Source organism: Caenorhabditis elegans, chromosome V (assembly GCF_000002985.6).
Source record: "Caenorhabditis elegans chromosome V".
Lineage (NCBI taxonomy): Eukaryota > Metazoa > Nematoda > Chromadorea > Rhabditida > Rhabditidae > Caenorhabditis > Caenorhabditis elegans.
Genome location: NC_003283.11, coordinates 15,652,418 through 15,668,457, shown reverse-complemented (window position 1 = coordinate 15,668,457; position 16,040 = coordinate 15,652,418). Strand labels below are relative to the sequence as shown.

The following is a 16,040-nucleotide window of genomic DNA, read 5'->3' as shown; positions in this document are numbered from 1 at the left end:
CGTTCGGTCACGGTCGCAAAATGTCGCGAATTGTGGATGGCATCGAAAATTTTCTATTCAAACTTGGCATTACTTTTGAGGAAAAGTAACGAAAAGGACGTGCGCCCATCAACTATTTACTTAAGCAATAACTAAAACTAGATGCGACACGTACAGGATGGCTCAACAGGTAAGATAATGGTTCATAGACTCAACGACAAGCGACGGACAAGTTCAACTCCCCTCAATGGCAACAAAAGTTCTTCGAGTTATCACAAAACAGTTCTAGAATAGTCGATGAATGCATTTTTAATATTTAGAGACAAATTCGCAATATTTTGAGACAAAATCGCAATATTCTGAGACGAAATCTCAATCTTCGGAGATGAAATCTCAATCTTCGGAGACTAGTTCGCAGTCTTTTGAGACAAATTAGTAATATTTTGAGATAAAACGGAAGTCTTCCTAGAAATTTTCACACTTTCGCAATATTTTGAGATGAAATTGTAATCTTTTGAGACAAAATTGAAATCTATTCGAAATTTTTAGTAATCGTATATGGACGCACTATTTCTCGTTTTTACTACAAAAATATTGCTATTTAATATTTTCATATTAGATTTGAGTTGCCTGAGTAGTTGTTTTTACTTTTTATATCAGCGCTTTTATTTTTGAACCAAAATCAAAAATCTTTTTTTCTCCTCCTTTCCCCCAATTAGCTTTACAATTGATACCTAATTTCAAAGTATGAAATCGATTTTAAACCCACAAAAACCGAAGGAAATCATTTTTCAGTGGTAAAATTTTCCAACGCTCAAGAGAAACGCGCAAGCCCCCTTGTTGGGTCATTTCCACGTGAGGAGGCTGTGGGTCTGGGAAATAGAAAAAAGAAGTTTCAGCCATATTTTATCATATGGCCGCGAAAAAAAGAAAAACTCGGTCACCAATGGAATCCCGATTCTTCGTTTCTCACTTTCAGACATTGGTGTTTTCATTTTCAGATATTCAGACACGATAAAACGTTTACAGCAATAAAATGGGATGCGAATTGAAGGGAAATGGGAGAAAAGTGGTATATCGGCGTCAACTTCTACTTTCACAATTCAATCGCCTTTTCACTTTTTCTTTCGCTCGGGTTTTCTTACTTTTCAGAGTAAAAGCAGTAGATATCATGGGATTAACTATCTTTATTGATATTCATCTTTTTTTTTAATTTTGTATATTTTTCGCGATTTTAATCCATTGAAATCCTTTAGTTACGGTAGACAATACAAGTTGCGTATTGTGTGCCCATTGCTTTCGAATTTTCTTGATTTTTCTTCTGTTATAATATTTACTTTTATTAATTTTTGTAAATTATAACAATTTTTGGGACAAATCCCGCCGAAAAAGTGAAAATAGGCACTAAAATGCCTAAATTTCGATAAAAATGAATCTTGTTTCGTAATTCCGTGCAATTGACACAAATACGAGCTTTTGCCTTATCAGTTATTTGAAAAACGAGTCTATTTAAAACTTTGTACCGTCCGGCGGGAACTTTCAATTTCAGTCGACCGACCATCTGATAGACGTTATCAAGACAACCACGTGCTGCTCGTTTTCTTACTGATTAGGGCAGAAAAGCCACATTTTTTGTATGTTTACCAAAAAAAAGTGTTTGAAAATAATAATTTGTAATCATCAAATTATATATTCTTGGATCCAGCGAAAATATTTTCCGTTTTTTCTTTCGGGCTATTTTTACGATATATTCGCTAAAACACTAAAGTTAGTTCAATGTTTGATTTCTTGACGTTGTCTATAGTTTTATGACATAAAAATTCTTTAAAAAAAGTACTTTAAGAATTAAAAAATAACGATTTTGTTTCATTTGGCGCAAAAAGTGACCAAATGACTGAATTTCTCGGAGAAACTGCTCAAAATTAAAAAAAGAGCTATTTTTATCTATAATCTCTTGGCCAACCGGAAATTAATTTTTAAAATTTAATTACCACCCAATTTTGCACAGTTTGGTTGTTAATTGCGTGTTTTTCGTTTTTTAAAATACATTTTCGGTTTTTTTGGCTTACCTATCGACCGAAAATATACATAAATCAACAAAAAAAAGCATGTAATGAAACCAGGTCATTTTTTGAAATTTTGATCATTTTTGAGCAGTTTCTCTATGAAATCATGTCATTTGGACACATTTTAAATCGATTTAATAGTCGTTACTCCATGTTTAAGGCATTCTGAAAACATTTTGATATACAGAATTCATCGATGTCATTTTTCCGGCAGTTGTTATCTTGAAAATCGGTAATTCAGGCACTTGTCGAAATCACGAAAATTCGAGATCAAAGTTTCTTAAACCTAAAATATTTAGATCCAACTTCGAAATAGATCTAGGATTGAAAATCTCTGGAAGTCTCTGGAAATCGGTAATCACATTGTTGGTGGGCGGCAAACGATTTTTCCGGCAAGTTGGCAAATTGCCGAAATTGAGATTTCCAGAAAATTGCCGTAATTTAAAATTTCCGGCAAAGCGGGAAATTGCCGATTTGTCAACAAAAAATTTGCCGGACGGCAATTGCCGCCCACTCCTGCCTTGTACCTCCAGCCGACATCCAACTGAAATCTTTTTGACCTGTCCTTTCCCTCCTTGTTTCATTTAAAAGAACGGCGGTTTCACCCAATATAGTTGCCAATAAAGTGTCTAATTCCCACTAGAACAACTCTCGCTGTAACTGTACTGATCACAAGGGAACTCGTTTTCTCCCCGTTTCCTCATCACTTCATTATTCTCGAGGCGACCTTCTCGAAATGATGTGTATGTTTCATTCAAATATATAAAGAAAAGGGACAGTTTACAGCGTCGTATCGTGTCCTCTGATTTTCTCGGTGTTTCTCCTCTGAAACCCCATTACTCATTTAGAGGCAAAAGCCGACATGTTACACTGTTGTAGAGGAGGACAGGTCTCTCTTGTTGTTCGAGAATCACACTTCCCATGGCAGATGTTTGGGTGTAGTTCTTTTTCGGTTCGATTTTTGAGAGCTTTAAAGTGATCCCTCTGAAAATTCAAGTGGTTGCGATCTAGTTGAAGCTGAGAAGTTCAGGTTTTTAAAAATTGAAATTTTCGACTTTTCTCAGTTAACAGACCATAGTTTTCAATCCGACTTCAAGTGTTCTATTCAATGTGTCACAAGTGTTCTAATATAAGTTTGACATTTGTAGGCATTGCAAAACAAATGTTCCTTCTTCAGCCCCGTATCAATATGTGACCTTTCGTCGTTCCATCGATAAAAAACTATTTTTAATTTCAAAAATAGTAACTAAACCGGTTGATAATTTTAAGTAATCGACACACAATTTATCACCTCTAGTCGTTAGTCTCGCTAGAATTCACCTAAAAGTGTACTCAAATCACATGTTTCGACGAAAAATGAGATACAGTAGGAGATGAATTCCTAGAAAGTTTCGAAATCGGTGAAATTTGGAAATTCGCTTTGAACCAAAAATTTCATCGAAAAACGAAAAATTTTGATTTTCCGGAAAATCAAAAAATCGAAGAAAAAAATTCAGAAAATTCAAATTTCAACTGATTTTGTTTAGAAAACATTTAAATGTGTTCTAAAAAATAACAAAATTTCATGCTACTTTTTTGAAGACGAATTTTTTTTTGAAATATCGGAAAAAACGGAAAACCAAAAAAAAACGGTTTGATCCACCAAAAATGCGGGAATTCCTTCCCCAAAAAAAATGTGACGTCAGCACGTTTTTAAACCATACGAAACCAGTTGAAAAATCAGCGTCCCGCAATTCTAGTAGATCTACGTAGATCAAACCGAAATGGGAAAGCCTGACACCACGTGCCATTTTTTCATATTTTAGCTTGAAACTAGCTTCACTAGCTCCGAAACCCATACTCGTTCCACAATCAAACATCTAACTTTCTACATAAAAACTTCTACCCCTGTTGGATTAAAAACCATATGATACTGAAAGTTGAGTACCTCCATTGTCTTCCCCGGTCTCGCAATATGATAAACCGGTTTCAAAATTTTTTGTGACCTTTAAGTAATATTACTAGAGGATGATATTACAGTTTTCAAACTTGAAAGCTTGCCGCAATACTCATGATATTCTCGATCTCATTTAATCCCTCCAAAATGAGATGATCGGATCAAGATAACAATAATAACAATGGCAGCTTGAAGTCACCTTTTCGCGTTTTTTGTACCTCTCGACGCAGACGGGAAAAGTAAATGATGAAAGGGAGAGGAATTGTGTAGTCAAGTAGAGAAAGAGACGGCAGAAAGGCAGTCACGCCTAGTTGATTGAAATGAATGAGAAGGTGAGAGTGTGTGTGTGTATGTTGAAAGTAGTTGGATCGACTGACTGCCACAGTTTCGTAGTTACCTACTTGTCGTTTGGTTGCATCATTCGTTTTCTCGTTTAACTAGAGTTTTATGATTTTTTCGACCGAGTTGGATAAGTTTTGATAAGCCAAGTCCCTCTATTCTAATGGAAAAAATACGGTAGATTGCCGATTCACTGAATTAGAGCTCAAGAGATGCTTGATTTTCTAGCGAGTTTCCCGGGCTTTTAGGCACTCTAACTTGAAAATGAAAGAACGGCATTTAAACCCTCGACTATGTGCCGATTTACGCAGCTCTTGCACTCCTCGAGGAAAAAAACAATTTTTAGCCAAAAAGTTTGGATTTTGGATAATTTTCGCTAGATATTCATTCCACTTTTAAATCACCACTTTATTTCATATTTGTAGTGTTCTAGAATGAAAATTCATACTTACCGTTGAACATTATATATCTAACATTAAATAAATCAATTTTCATTCTAGAACACTATATGGAATAAATTGAAATGTCTAGCGAAAATTATTCAGAATTAAGAATTTTTGCAAAAAAACTATCCGTTTTCCTCGAGGAGTACACGAGCTGCGTAAATCGACACAAGGCCGGGTCTTCCATATCCGGCATATTTTCCAGTCTTTCAAAAATGTAGATTAAACACTTAATCTTCTTCAAATGCCGTGATAATCTTTACAGAAATTGGAAATTCGTTTATTAAAAGCTCAAGAGCAGGATTTTCTTTGAATCATAGAGGATTTTCAGTGTTTCTGTGAATTTTGTTTATTTTGAGTACGACAATTTCCATCATCATAAAAAATGAACACATATAGTAAACTTTATAAGTTTTTGTTCATCCTCACTCACTCTCTATTCACTAGATTCCGGTCTCTTACCTCATTTTTCTATTTGTTTGGCACACTTTGCCCTCTGCTAGATGACAGAAGAGATGTGTGAGCGAAGAAAAAATGGAAAAAAGAAAGAGAATGAAAAATGGAGAATAGAATTCATTTGACGAGAGAGGAGAAAGCAATGAGCACAGAAAATGGGCTCTTCGTTTTTGTCCTTTTTGCGTGAGTAATCACCCACATTACTTCTTCGACATGGCTTTAAAATTTTCCAAATTTTCCGATAGTTTCCTTGGTCTTAAAATGATATTTCTTGGCATATGTTGTTATCTGAAGATCTACTTCCTAACAACTTCCTGCAGCACTAAAAGTACGACATTTGCTTGAAAACGAAAAAAAAACGAATTGTTTTCTTTTCTGCCATCATCAACCTTTATTTCTCTTCCGTGTTTCTTCCAGCAGAATGAACAAGTATATACCAGTCGTATAGATTCCATAGCGTCCTTCTTCCATCCGATTTCTTTCATCGACTCTTTCGTATTTCTGGTTTCTCAGACCAGTAATAATTGATGGTTGAGTTGCGTGGATGGTGATTTCGCTTCAAAAAATTAAAAATAGTAGAGAAAATTGCAAAAGAATGAAAAATCCAACTTTTACAACGTATTTTGAATTTTGGTCAAATTCCCTCCAAAAAGAGAACTGCGACCAATCAGCGAGTTGCTCCGCTGACTTTTGAACCAATCAGATAAAGTGTGTAGAATTCGGAAATGCTTATCGGTTTGTAAGTGTTTCAATGTTGAAATTTGGTATTTCGAATCACATTGAACTTTTTTGGACAGTACATATATGTAGCTTCAATAGGGAAACCTCAATTCATATTTTATGAAACTATGTAGTCAGGGGTGTGCGGCAAATTTGCCGAATTTGCCGTTTGCCGAGCTCGGCAAATTTTTTGCCGCACACATAAAAAAATTGACAGTACAATTCTGACCAAAACTATAGATTTTTTCACCAAAAATTCAGTAAAATTACACAAAATTGAGTTATTTTCATGCTTTAACCAACATACTGTACGGAACTTATTCGGAAACCAGATGTTTGTTCAGATTTCAGTAGTTTTGGTGCTCCAAAAAGCATAATAAAGTATCAAATGTTTCGGAGTGAAAGTGTGTGTGACACGGCAAATTTGCCAAATTTGCCGTGTTCGGCAAATATTGACAAAATAGATTTGCCGAATTTGCCGAGGTCGGCAAATTTTGAGATTTGCCGCACACTCCTGCTATGTAGCTTAAAAATTAATCTAGAACAAGACTATCGATCACTATTTCAAAATTGTGTGTTCTGCTTCCTTTCAACACATAAATCAGCCCAACCCGTGTAATTTTTGATGTTAACATCAAAAACCTCATAAAAAACCAATGAGCTCCGTGAAACCCCAGAGTTTAAAAATCGGGTCACTTGGTTTAACTGATTCCATTGGTTTTCCACGATGACGATTATTCGCCGGGAGGCATGATATCACAAACAGCTGTTTCAAGGAGGCTCATCACTTTCGTTGAACCGAGTATTTAATACTCGCCCACACAATACTATTTTCGTCATTTTTATGTGTTCATCCTCTTAGTGCTCCATGGAGCTCCTCCCCGTGAACCCCGTGATCCAATGTTCCTTAGTCTTCAATTAGGAGACACCGTAGAGTGTTCACTAATGAAGTTTCGAAACTTCCCTTTGTCCCCAGGGAAATTGAACTAATGTTCTACTACTTTTTTTGTTTTTTTCCCTATGTGAAATTTGGACAAAAGAAACACAAAAAAGTAGTGGTTGGGCAAGGTTTGCAACAAATTCGAAAAAGTACTCATATATGTCGACAGTCAGTCTTCAGTCTTGAATGACCTTCGCCCATTCATAGTAATGTCCTCTGTGTCTGCCATTCGATTGAAAGAACGGAGGATTCAAATACGGACGGTGTTAGCCTTCACCTAGGCCTTCACCTTATCGGCGCGTGATTTCATATTGAAAAAAATCGGTTCACACAAAGGTCACGACCTCTCCTGCCATTGTTCTTCTCCTCCTCATCGGCTACATATCTACCGATTTGATCTAGTTTTTGTCCTTCCTCTAGTGATCGGCATCTCCGCCTTGTTCACCAATTTCTCGAAGATTGTGTAAGATTTTGATCAGAGAAATGGGCGGGAAGGGTCACGTTGTCGCTTTTTTTTAGTCGGTTCGAGACTCAAGTAGTTTGAGAAATTTCGATTTCAGTTTTCAACTTTCCAGAGATCATTTCCTTGCCATATGTCGATTTACGCTAATCATGTACTCCCCGAGGAGAAGTTTTCATATTTTTTTAAGCTGAACTCCTTGATTTTGTGTAGTTTTCGCTAACTCATTTTCTACTTGAGTTAGCGAAAAACACGAGGTCCGTAAATCGACACATAACGTTTTTTTTTTTCAAATTTTAAATCAATTAGACTTAATTTTTACCAGTCTGACCTTTTTTCGAAAATCTCCATTCATAGATCTCATCAAAAATCGTTTTGACCTCTGCCATCCATCTGTTTTTCCCCCCATCTGAGTCACACGTCCTCATCCCTTTTTCGATTTTTAAAGAAAACGAGGGGTTTTTGCTGTAAAATTCGTCATTTTATTTGTATAAGTGTGTGTGTGTGGTAGAACCGCGCACTCGCGCTGAAAAGTCAAATGTAGATCAAAATCAGAAGTTATAGGAATCAGTTTACTAATTCCCTTTTATAAAACAAAAATGAAATTCGACCATTTGTCGTGAGAAAGTAGTGCAAGTGAAACCTTTTTTAAGCCTATTTTCTAAAAATTACGGTAGTTTTCAAGGAAAGACGCGAAATTTTCCTATTTCGGCGAATCCACAAAATGGCCTATTGCACCTTGTTTTTGTGATTTTTTTCATTGGAAATTAGTGCCAATATATAGAAAATCACTTGATTTATCTGAAAATAACGTTAATTTCAGCTAGAAAAGTTGGAAAGGTAATCAAAAACGGCACTAAGGCCTGAAAATTGTCATTTCTCAGCACTTTTTTAAAATTTTTCCAACTGAAAGTAATGTTATTTTCTGAGAAATCTACTGATTTTATATTATTTGACACTACTTTTCAATGAAAAATGTTCGAAAAACATGGTGCAATAGGTTGTTTTTTCTCAAAATAATATTCTAAATTTCGGTGAATAAATTATCTAAATTTTAGCCCACAAAAATTATCAAAATTATTCAGAAAAAATACATTTTTAGGCTCCCAAATATCAAGAAATTTCCCCATCTGGTCCACAGTCTGGTTCTCTGCGCTCTCTGCTCTATACGCTGTTTCCTCATAATTCTATGTGCCTGCGTCTCGCACTCTCTCGTCATGAGCGTTCATAATGTTGTTTTTTGCGTCGGGGTCCTTCCGTTCTCGAATCAACAACAAAAACCTCGTTTTCATCGTTTTTAAAGTGGTTTTTTGTGTTTTTTCTGGGAAATTATCGCATTTAATGGAATTTTAATCCCAAATAACTCTACAAATTGAGCCATTTTTGTTGATTTTCTACACTTTTTTTTTCGATTTTTTGATTTTCCGAAAAAAAAATTAAAAAAACGAAAAATAAAAAATTCTCTGAAAGTTGGAAATCGCCTTTTCTCAATTTTCAGACAATTGTTGAGCGGTTTTCCAATTTATTCAACTAAAATAAAAGCTATTTTCAGATAAATCAATTGTCTTTCTATACTCTATCAATAAATTTTAATAATCGGCAATTAATTAAAATTTTCGGATTTTTTTCAGAGAAAATCGTGAATCTTCAATTTTTCCAATAAAATCAAGGTGGAAAATTAACAAAAATGATCAAAAAATTTAGGGTTACTTTTCGAAAAATCGAAATTTTTAAAAATTTTCTTCTCGATCTATAAAAAATTAACGATTTTTTTTTCAATTGCTTCAAGCTTGTTTCAAATTAATTTTTTTAAAAGTTATATTTCCTGAAACTCGGAATAATTGTAGAAAATTAACGCTATTTATTATTTTAATAAAACAAATTTCTAGAAAACTGTATAGTTTTCAATGTTTCCCTTTTCCTCCTCCCCCAGTCCACGTGACTCTGTTTACACCTCCCTTTAAAGCAAACATTTCATCGTTTTTTGCTTTTCTTTGCCTCTGATTTTCCTCTCGACACTTCAAAATTTTACTCAAATTATAAATTTTCAGTCAAAAATGGCCACATGGACGGTACATTTGGAAGGAGGCCCTCGTCGTGTCAATCATGCATCAATTGCTGTTGGATCTAGGGTATAATTTCCTTTGGTTTCACAGAAACAGAAATTGAAGAAAAACTAAAAATCAAAATTTTCTTCGAAGAAAAACCGCCGAAACTGATAGCTCACAACAGCTGTTTTCTTATCGTCAGGCGGCGGAGGGGAGATTGACGTAATTCATTCAACTGTTTTATATGTTTAACAGCTGATGGTTTTAAACTTTCGGGGGAAAAATAGTGAAAAGCACGGAAAATGAGCGAAAAAATCAAGTTTTTCGTGGAATTTTGGCAAAAAATGGCATTTAAATGCTCAAAAATGGCCCCAAAAGTCCAAATTTCATATTGAAGCATTTCTTGAAATTTCAAAAAAAATCTGAATTAGCTCTATTTTGCACATTTTGGTCGTTTTTTTTTGTTAATTTCGGTATAATTTGAGTGGTACACAAATTTCGTAATTTGTTGTGTACCTAACATGAAAAATCGAAAAAAAAAATCAATTCCAGAAAAATACAAAAAATGCCGAAATGTACAAAATTCGATGAAAATTGGCGAAATTTCGACTTTTTTTGCCCAAAATCACAGAAAAAATCATAATATACCGTATATATATAACTGTTACATAATTTATCGAATTTCAAAAAGTGTGTTTTTTTTCAATTTCACAAAGAAAAACATTTAAAAAGTTGAATTATTTTTTGATTCCCGCGCAAAATAATCCGTTTTTTTCCATTTTTTCTCTGCTAAATAATTTATGTCTAATTTTCAGACATTTTGCCGTTTAAAAAAAATCTAAAATTCGCCTAAAATCGATAATTTGCTGAAAAATGTCATAAAATTTGACAATCAAATCAAATATCCCCGTGGAAACAAAGAAAAAAGTCGAAAAAAAATCATTACATGTCATTAATTTGCAAAATTAAAAAAAAAAAACATTTTTAAAAATTTAGAAAATATCTACGAAATTTTTATAGTAATGTTCGGAATATTAATTATATTTTTTGTAACTTTTTTACAAAAAAAAATAACAAAAAAACGAAAATCAAGCTATTTTTCTGCTCCAATTTTTATATTATAAAGTAAAAAATGGCAAGTAGAACTACAAATTAATGAATTCAAATTAATTTTTATTCCAGATATATTCATTCGGTGGTTATTGTAGTGGTGAGGTTACCGACGCGAAGGATCCTCTTGATGTACACGTTCTGAATACCGGTGAGATTTTTAATTGGAAGATTTTCATTGAAAAATTGAAGAAAAAAACGGAATTTTCCAATCAATCTATCAAAAAGTTTAGGTAATTAATTGGTTTTTCTGGTTTCGATATCATTTTATCAGGAGGGCATCGATCAATTCGCTATCACTGATTTCTGATTTCAATTGAATTTTTTTTTACTTTATTACTTTGCAGAAAACTACCGATGGATAAAAATGAATCCGGGATACGTTTACAATAATCGAATAATCACAAAAGCGACAATCGAAAGCCCATACTCAGACAGTGATAAAATGTTTGGAGCAGTACCATATCAAAGATATGGACACACTGTTGTTGAGTATCAAGGAAAAGCTTATGTATGGGGTGGAAGAAATGATGATTATGGTGCATGTAATTTGTTACATGAATACGATCCAGGTGTGATATATGGATTTTGTGTTAAAATTAATTTTAAAAAGCGATAATTTTGCAAAAAAAAAAAAAACAAAAAGAAGTTCAAATTTGGACTAAACAACAAAAAAAAAATTTAACCCATTTTTTTCACAAAAAAAACAAAAACAATTAATTTTTCATCAAAAACCAAAAAAAAACAATTTTTATTCAAATACAAATAAGAAATCTTTTTTCAAAAAAAAAAAAATCAATTTTTGTCTCACAAAAAATAAAAATAAAACACAATATTTCTTTCAAAAATAAAACCAAAAAAAAACAATTTTTAAGAAAAAAACACAGTTTTCTTCAAAATATCGAGAAAAAAAAATCCCTTTTTGTCTTAAAAGAAAAACAAAAAATAAATTTAAACAATTTTGTACAGAAAAAAAACCAAAAAACCCATATTGTTAAAAAAAAAAAACGAAAAAACGTCAATTTTTCTTCCAAAAAAAAAATTCATTTTTGCCAAAAAAAAACCAAAAATCTGTTTCTTACCTAAATCCGAGCATTTCTGCAAAAAATGGTCCTCGAGAATTGAACAAGCCGCGTAAATCGACACCTAGCCACCAAAAAACTATTTTTTCTTCGATTTTTATACAAAAAAAAACGAATAAATTCCAAATTTTTTAAAATTGTTTTTTTTGCGAAAAACACCAAAAATGAATAGTATTTTTTGAAAAAACTGCTCCAAAGTCGAAACTGAAATATTTTCCAGAATACAACGTGTGGAAAAAAGTGGAAATCGAAGGATTTGTGCCACCATCCCGTGATGGTCATACTGCAGTTGTTTGGAATAATCAAATGTTTGTATTTGGAGGATATGAGGAAGATGCTCAACGATTCAGTCAAGAGACTTATGTATTCGATTTTGCCACCTCGACGTGGAGAGAAATGCACACAAAGGTGTGGATAATTTATGAACAAAAAATAAAGAAAATTGGCAGTAATCTGACGAAAAACGCTTGAAATTCGCTGAAAAAAATTTAGAAAATTAGAAATTTCAGTGGAAAAGCTGATAATCTGAAAAAAAAACCGAAAAAATGTGAATTTTGTTTTAAAAAAAAACCCGAAGAAAAAATGTGAAATTGTTGTTAATTTTCCGGGGTTTTCGGCAATTTTTAATAAAATTTTAGTTTTTTTCACTTAAAAGTCCAGGAATTCAATTTGTAGTCATTTTTCAGACTATTCGGTGCAAAAATGAAACTTTCTTTTTTAAATTAAAACAATTTTTAAAGTTTCTTGTAAATTGCCTTTTCAAAAGATCAAAACTTATAGAAAAAATTACCAAAAATCAAATTTGATTTTTTGTTTGAAAAAATCTCGAAACATTGCTCAAAAACACGCATTTCTTGTGAAAAAGTGTCTCTAAAGATTGATTTTGGAGAATTTTTCTCATTTTTTCTGCAGCAAGTTTTGAAAAAAAGTTGACATTTTATTTTTATAAAAATATCAGAAAAATGACTAAAAAATGTGAGTTTTTTTCTGAACTTACACAGAAAACGGGAAATTAAAAAAATAGTGTTATTTGTTTAAAATTTAATATTTTATTTTATCACAATTGTTAGTCGTGAGTCAACCGAGCATGAATAATATAAAATATTAAAAAATAAATGTTCCTTTAATGTTTGCCGATAAGGAAAATTACCGGCATCTTGTACAGAAGAGCTAAGAAAATGACTAAAAAACTATATTTCTGGTCTTTTTTCGTTGTAAAAATGAAAAAAAAAGAAAGTTTATTGAAAAATTTCGAAAAATCCAGAAAATAACAGTTGAAAAATTTCAAAAATGCTCCAAAATGAATTTGTGGAGATAAATTTCGAGATTTTCCACAAAAATAAAGTTTTTACTGAAATAATAGACAGGTTTGAGAAAAAAAAGATTTTTTTCAAACCGATTTTTATTCATTTTTCTAATATCAACGAACGTTTTTCAATTTCTGTAGAAAAGCTTTGAAAATGACTAGAAAATTAGATTTTTGCACTTTTTCGGGTTAAAAAGAACAAAAAAAAACCAGAATTTTATCGAAAATGAAACAAAAAACCCTAAAAGCTGTCGTTTTTTTGTTCAATTTTCAGCTAAAAATTCGTAATTATCTTGCAGAACGATCCTCCACGCTGGCGTGACTTCCATACAGCTTCAGTAATCGATGGAATGATGTACATATTCGGTGGCCGTAGTGACGAGTCCGGTCAGGTCGGTGACGAGCACTTGGTACGTGTGCAGTGAGCATTTTATGTTTTTCGCCTAACAAATTTCGGTTTTTTTTCGGGAGAATTTGGTGTCGGAAAGTGTCAATTTTCTCAATTTTTTTTGGTTTTTGCTTGCTTTGGCACGAGACTGGCTTTTTATAATTTTTTTTTTTTTTTTTTTTTCAAAATTTTACACTTTTCAAAAGTGAAGTAAGGGCCAAATTTCATAGTTAAAAAATTGTTTAATTTATAAATTTAATATGATTTTTTTTGGAACTTGAACAAGTAAAAAATCAACAAGTAACGCTTTTAAACGACGTTTAGCCTGCTTTTTAATCGAAAATTTGCACTCATTTTGGCTTTTTCTTCAATTTTCCAGCAAAAATCCACTGAAAACATGAAAAATCAGTGGAAAAAGTGGTGCAAGCGCGCTCCAAATACTCTTGACGGAAACAGATTTTTTGTTCAATTTTCAAAAAAAAAGTTATAAAATTTTTCTACTATGATATTTGGTCATTGCATGTTTTTTTTTTCAAATTTTCCTTCAACTAACTTTAATAATTTGGCTGAATGGTGTGGTGTGGGACTTTGAGATTTGTTTTTTTTTTTTCAATTTTTAATTTTTGTCATTAACAATAAAAATTCCTGATTAAATTTAAAACTAACCACATGTAACTAACCTGAATTCTCACTTCAGTTCCACACGATTCATGATCAATATGACGATACATTGATGGCATTGAATTTGGCAACTGGAGCATGGACACGGACAAAAGTACCGGAAAATACGATGAAGCCCGGCGGTCGGCGTAGTCATTCGACGTGGGTCTACGATGGAAAAATGTACATGTTTGGCGGTTATTTGGGAACGATTAATGTACACTACAATGAACTGTACTGTTTTGATCCAAAAACGTCGATGTGGAGTGTTATTTCGGTGGGTTTCTGGAGAAATTTCTACGATAACAAAAACTTCTAAATTTGGGAAAAAATTTTTAAATTTCTTTTATTTATCAAAAATCAAAAAAAAAACAATTATTTGAAAACCGGAAAATCATAGAATTTTTTTTCTTTTTTCCGGAAAACAAATACGAAAAATGCCATTATCTCCATTATGGCAAAAAAATTTAAGCACAAATGTTTCCTTTTTATAAAAAAAAAGTGGACTTTTTTTTTGAGAATTTCAGATTATTTGTAAAAATTTGGAGCAGTTGTTGAATGTGAATTATTTAACAAATTTCAAACTTTTTCAGTAAGTTTTCCATATTATTACTTCACTTTTAAAATGTAACAATTCGAAAAAATAGTTTTTTTCCTGAATTGCTATAAAAAACTAACAGATAGCTCGTTTTTCAAGTTTTGAAAATAATAATTTCAGACGATTTTTAAACGTTAAAAGTTTTTAGTGTTTTCAAAAAATCGTCTGAAATGATCATTTTCAAGACTTGAAAAACGAACTATCTGTTACTTTTTTTTAATGCAATTTAGGAAAAAAACTATTTTACGAACTGATACATTTAAAAGTGAAGTAATAATATCGAAAACTTGCTGAAAAATTTTGAAATTTGTTAGTTCACAGTCAAAAACTTGCAATTTTAGTATTCCACATTTTTACAAACGTTCTGAGCTTTTCAAAAAAATCCACTTTTTTTGAAAATTTGGAAATTTTGGCAATTTTTGATAAAATCTCCATTGGCGATGTTCCACCAAAAAAAATCAGTTGAAATTTTGATTTTTCACCAACTTTTGGAAATAAAAATCTGCGCAAAAAAAAAACGACCAAATTAAATAGTAAAATAAGCTTTAAAAAATGACGATACATTTTCAGGTCCGAGGCACATACCCATCAGCTCGCCGGCGTCACTGTTCGGTGGTCTCGAACGGAAAAGTGTACCTTTTCGGTGGAACGATGCCGCTACCGTGTCATCCACTCTCCACTACAAACTACAATGGAATGATCTCACCCAGTGGACTTGCCGATTTATCTGATCTTCATGTTCTTGATTTTGGTAAGGGGGAAAAAATAAAAATAAAAACCGGAAAATTTCGTTTTTCTCTGAAAAAAATCGAAAATTCGCAATTTTGTCTTTAAAGAAAAATAAATTTTCGATTTCTCCTGAAAAAATAAAGCAAAAATCGAAATTTTAGTTGTTTGATTTTCAGAAATGTTCTCAATGAATCCCCCATGGCAAAATACAATTTTAAAAAAAATTTCAGCTCCATCCCTGAAAACGTTGGCAATGCAAAGTGTGCTCAATGAGCTCAAGGTGCCATCAAAAGGAATGTTCGAAACGCTCCAAAACGAGCTTGCCGCTGATATTCGATTTGAAATGTACTGTCAAGTGATGCCAAATGTCGTTTCAAATGGAGGATCACCGCGAAATGATCAAGCTGGATAATGATTTATCTGAAAATATATATATATATATATCTGTAATTTGAAATATTTTCTATCCTGTAACTCATGTGTAACTAAGATTTCTTTCGCCGCCTTCTAACCATTTTCTTTCGCTTTTTAACCGGATTTTATCCCCAACCATTCAATCGGGTATCACTACTGTTGTTTTCTTTTTTGTCTCTTTTCGTTGAATTTTCCCCAAATTTCCAGGTTTCTAGATCTTGTTTTGTCTGTACATTGCCCCTCAACACAAAGTTAGTATGTTTTATTTTTTATTGTTTTGTTTATTCTGAAATCCCCAATGATTTTTTGTGCCTCGATCCTTGACGTGATGATATGAAAATATCAAATTTAAGATTTATTTCCTTC

General features: G+C 32.5%; 2 protein-coding genes across 5 annotated transcripts; one reads left to right on the top strand and one right to left on the bottom strand.

Moving 5' to 3' along the window:
* Positions 1–157: 157 nt before the first annotated feature.
* On the top strand, positions 158–16,028 carry F53E4.1 (the record flags this gene model as incomplete). Of its 4 annotated transcripts, NM_001380833.1 has the most annotated exons (9): positions 158–169; positions 9,391–9,471; positions 10,570–10,648; positions 10,845–11,069; positions 11,800–11,987; positions 13,185–13,295; positions 13,971–14,210; positions 15,102–15,282; positions 15,491–15,672. In NM_001380833.1, 9 exons carry the CDS (start codon positions 158–160, stop codon positions 15,670–15,672), a joined length of 1,299 nt encoding a protein of 432 aa, NP_001368706.1. The 4 variants fall into 4 exon arrangements, with proteins under 4 accessions (NP_001368706.1, NP_001122948.1, NP_001379191.1 ...); NM_001129476.5 differs by lacking the exon at positions 158–169 and having other exon boundaries at positions 9,379–9,471; positions 13,185–13,277; positions 15,491–16,028; NM_001392674.1 differs by lacking the exon at positions 158–169 and having other exon boundaries at positions 15,491–16,026.
* F53E4.2 (Ovule protein) lies at positions 13,221–14,034 on the bottom strand (the record flags this gene model as incomplete). Its single annotated transcript, NM_001269751.1, has 2 exons — positions 13,221–13,328; positions 13,954–14,034. 2 exons carry the CDS (start codon positions 14,032–14,034, stop codon positions 13,221–13,223), a joined length of 189 nt encoding a protein of 62 aa, NP_001256680.1.
* Positions 16,029–16,040: the final 12 nt, after the last annotated feature.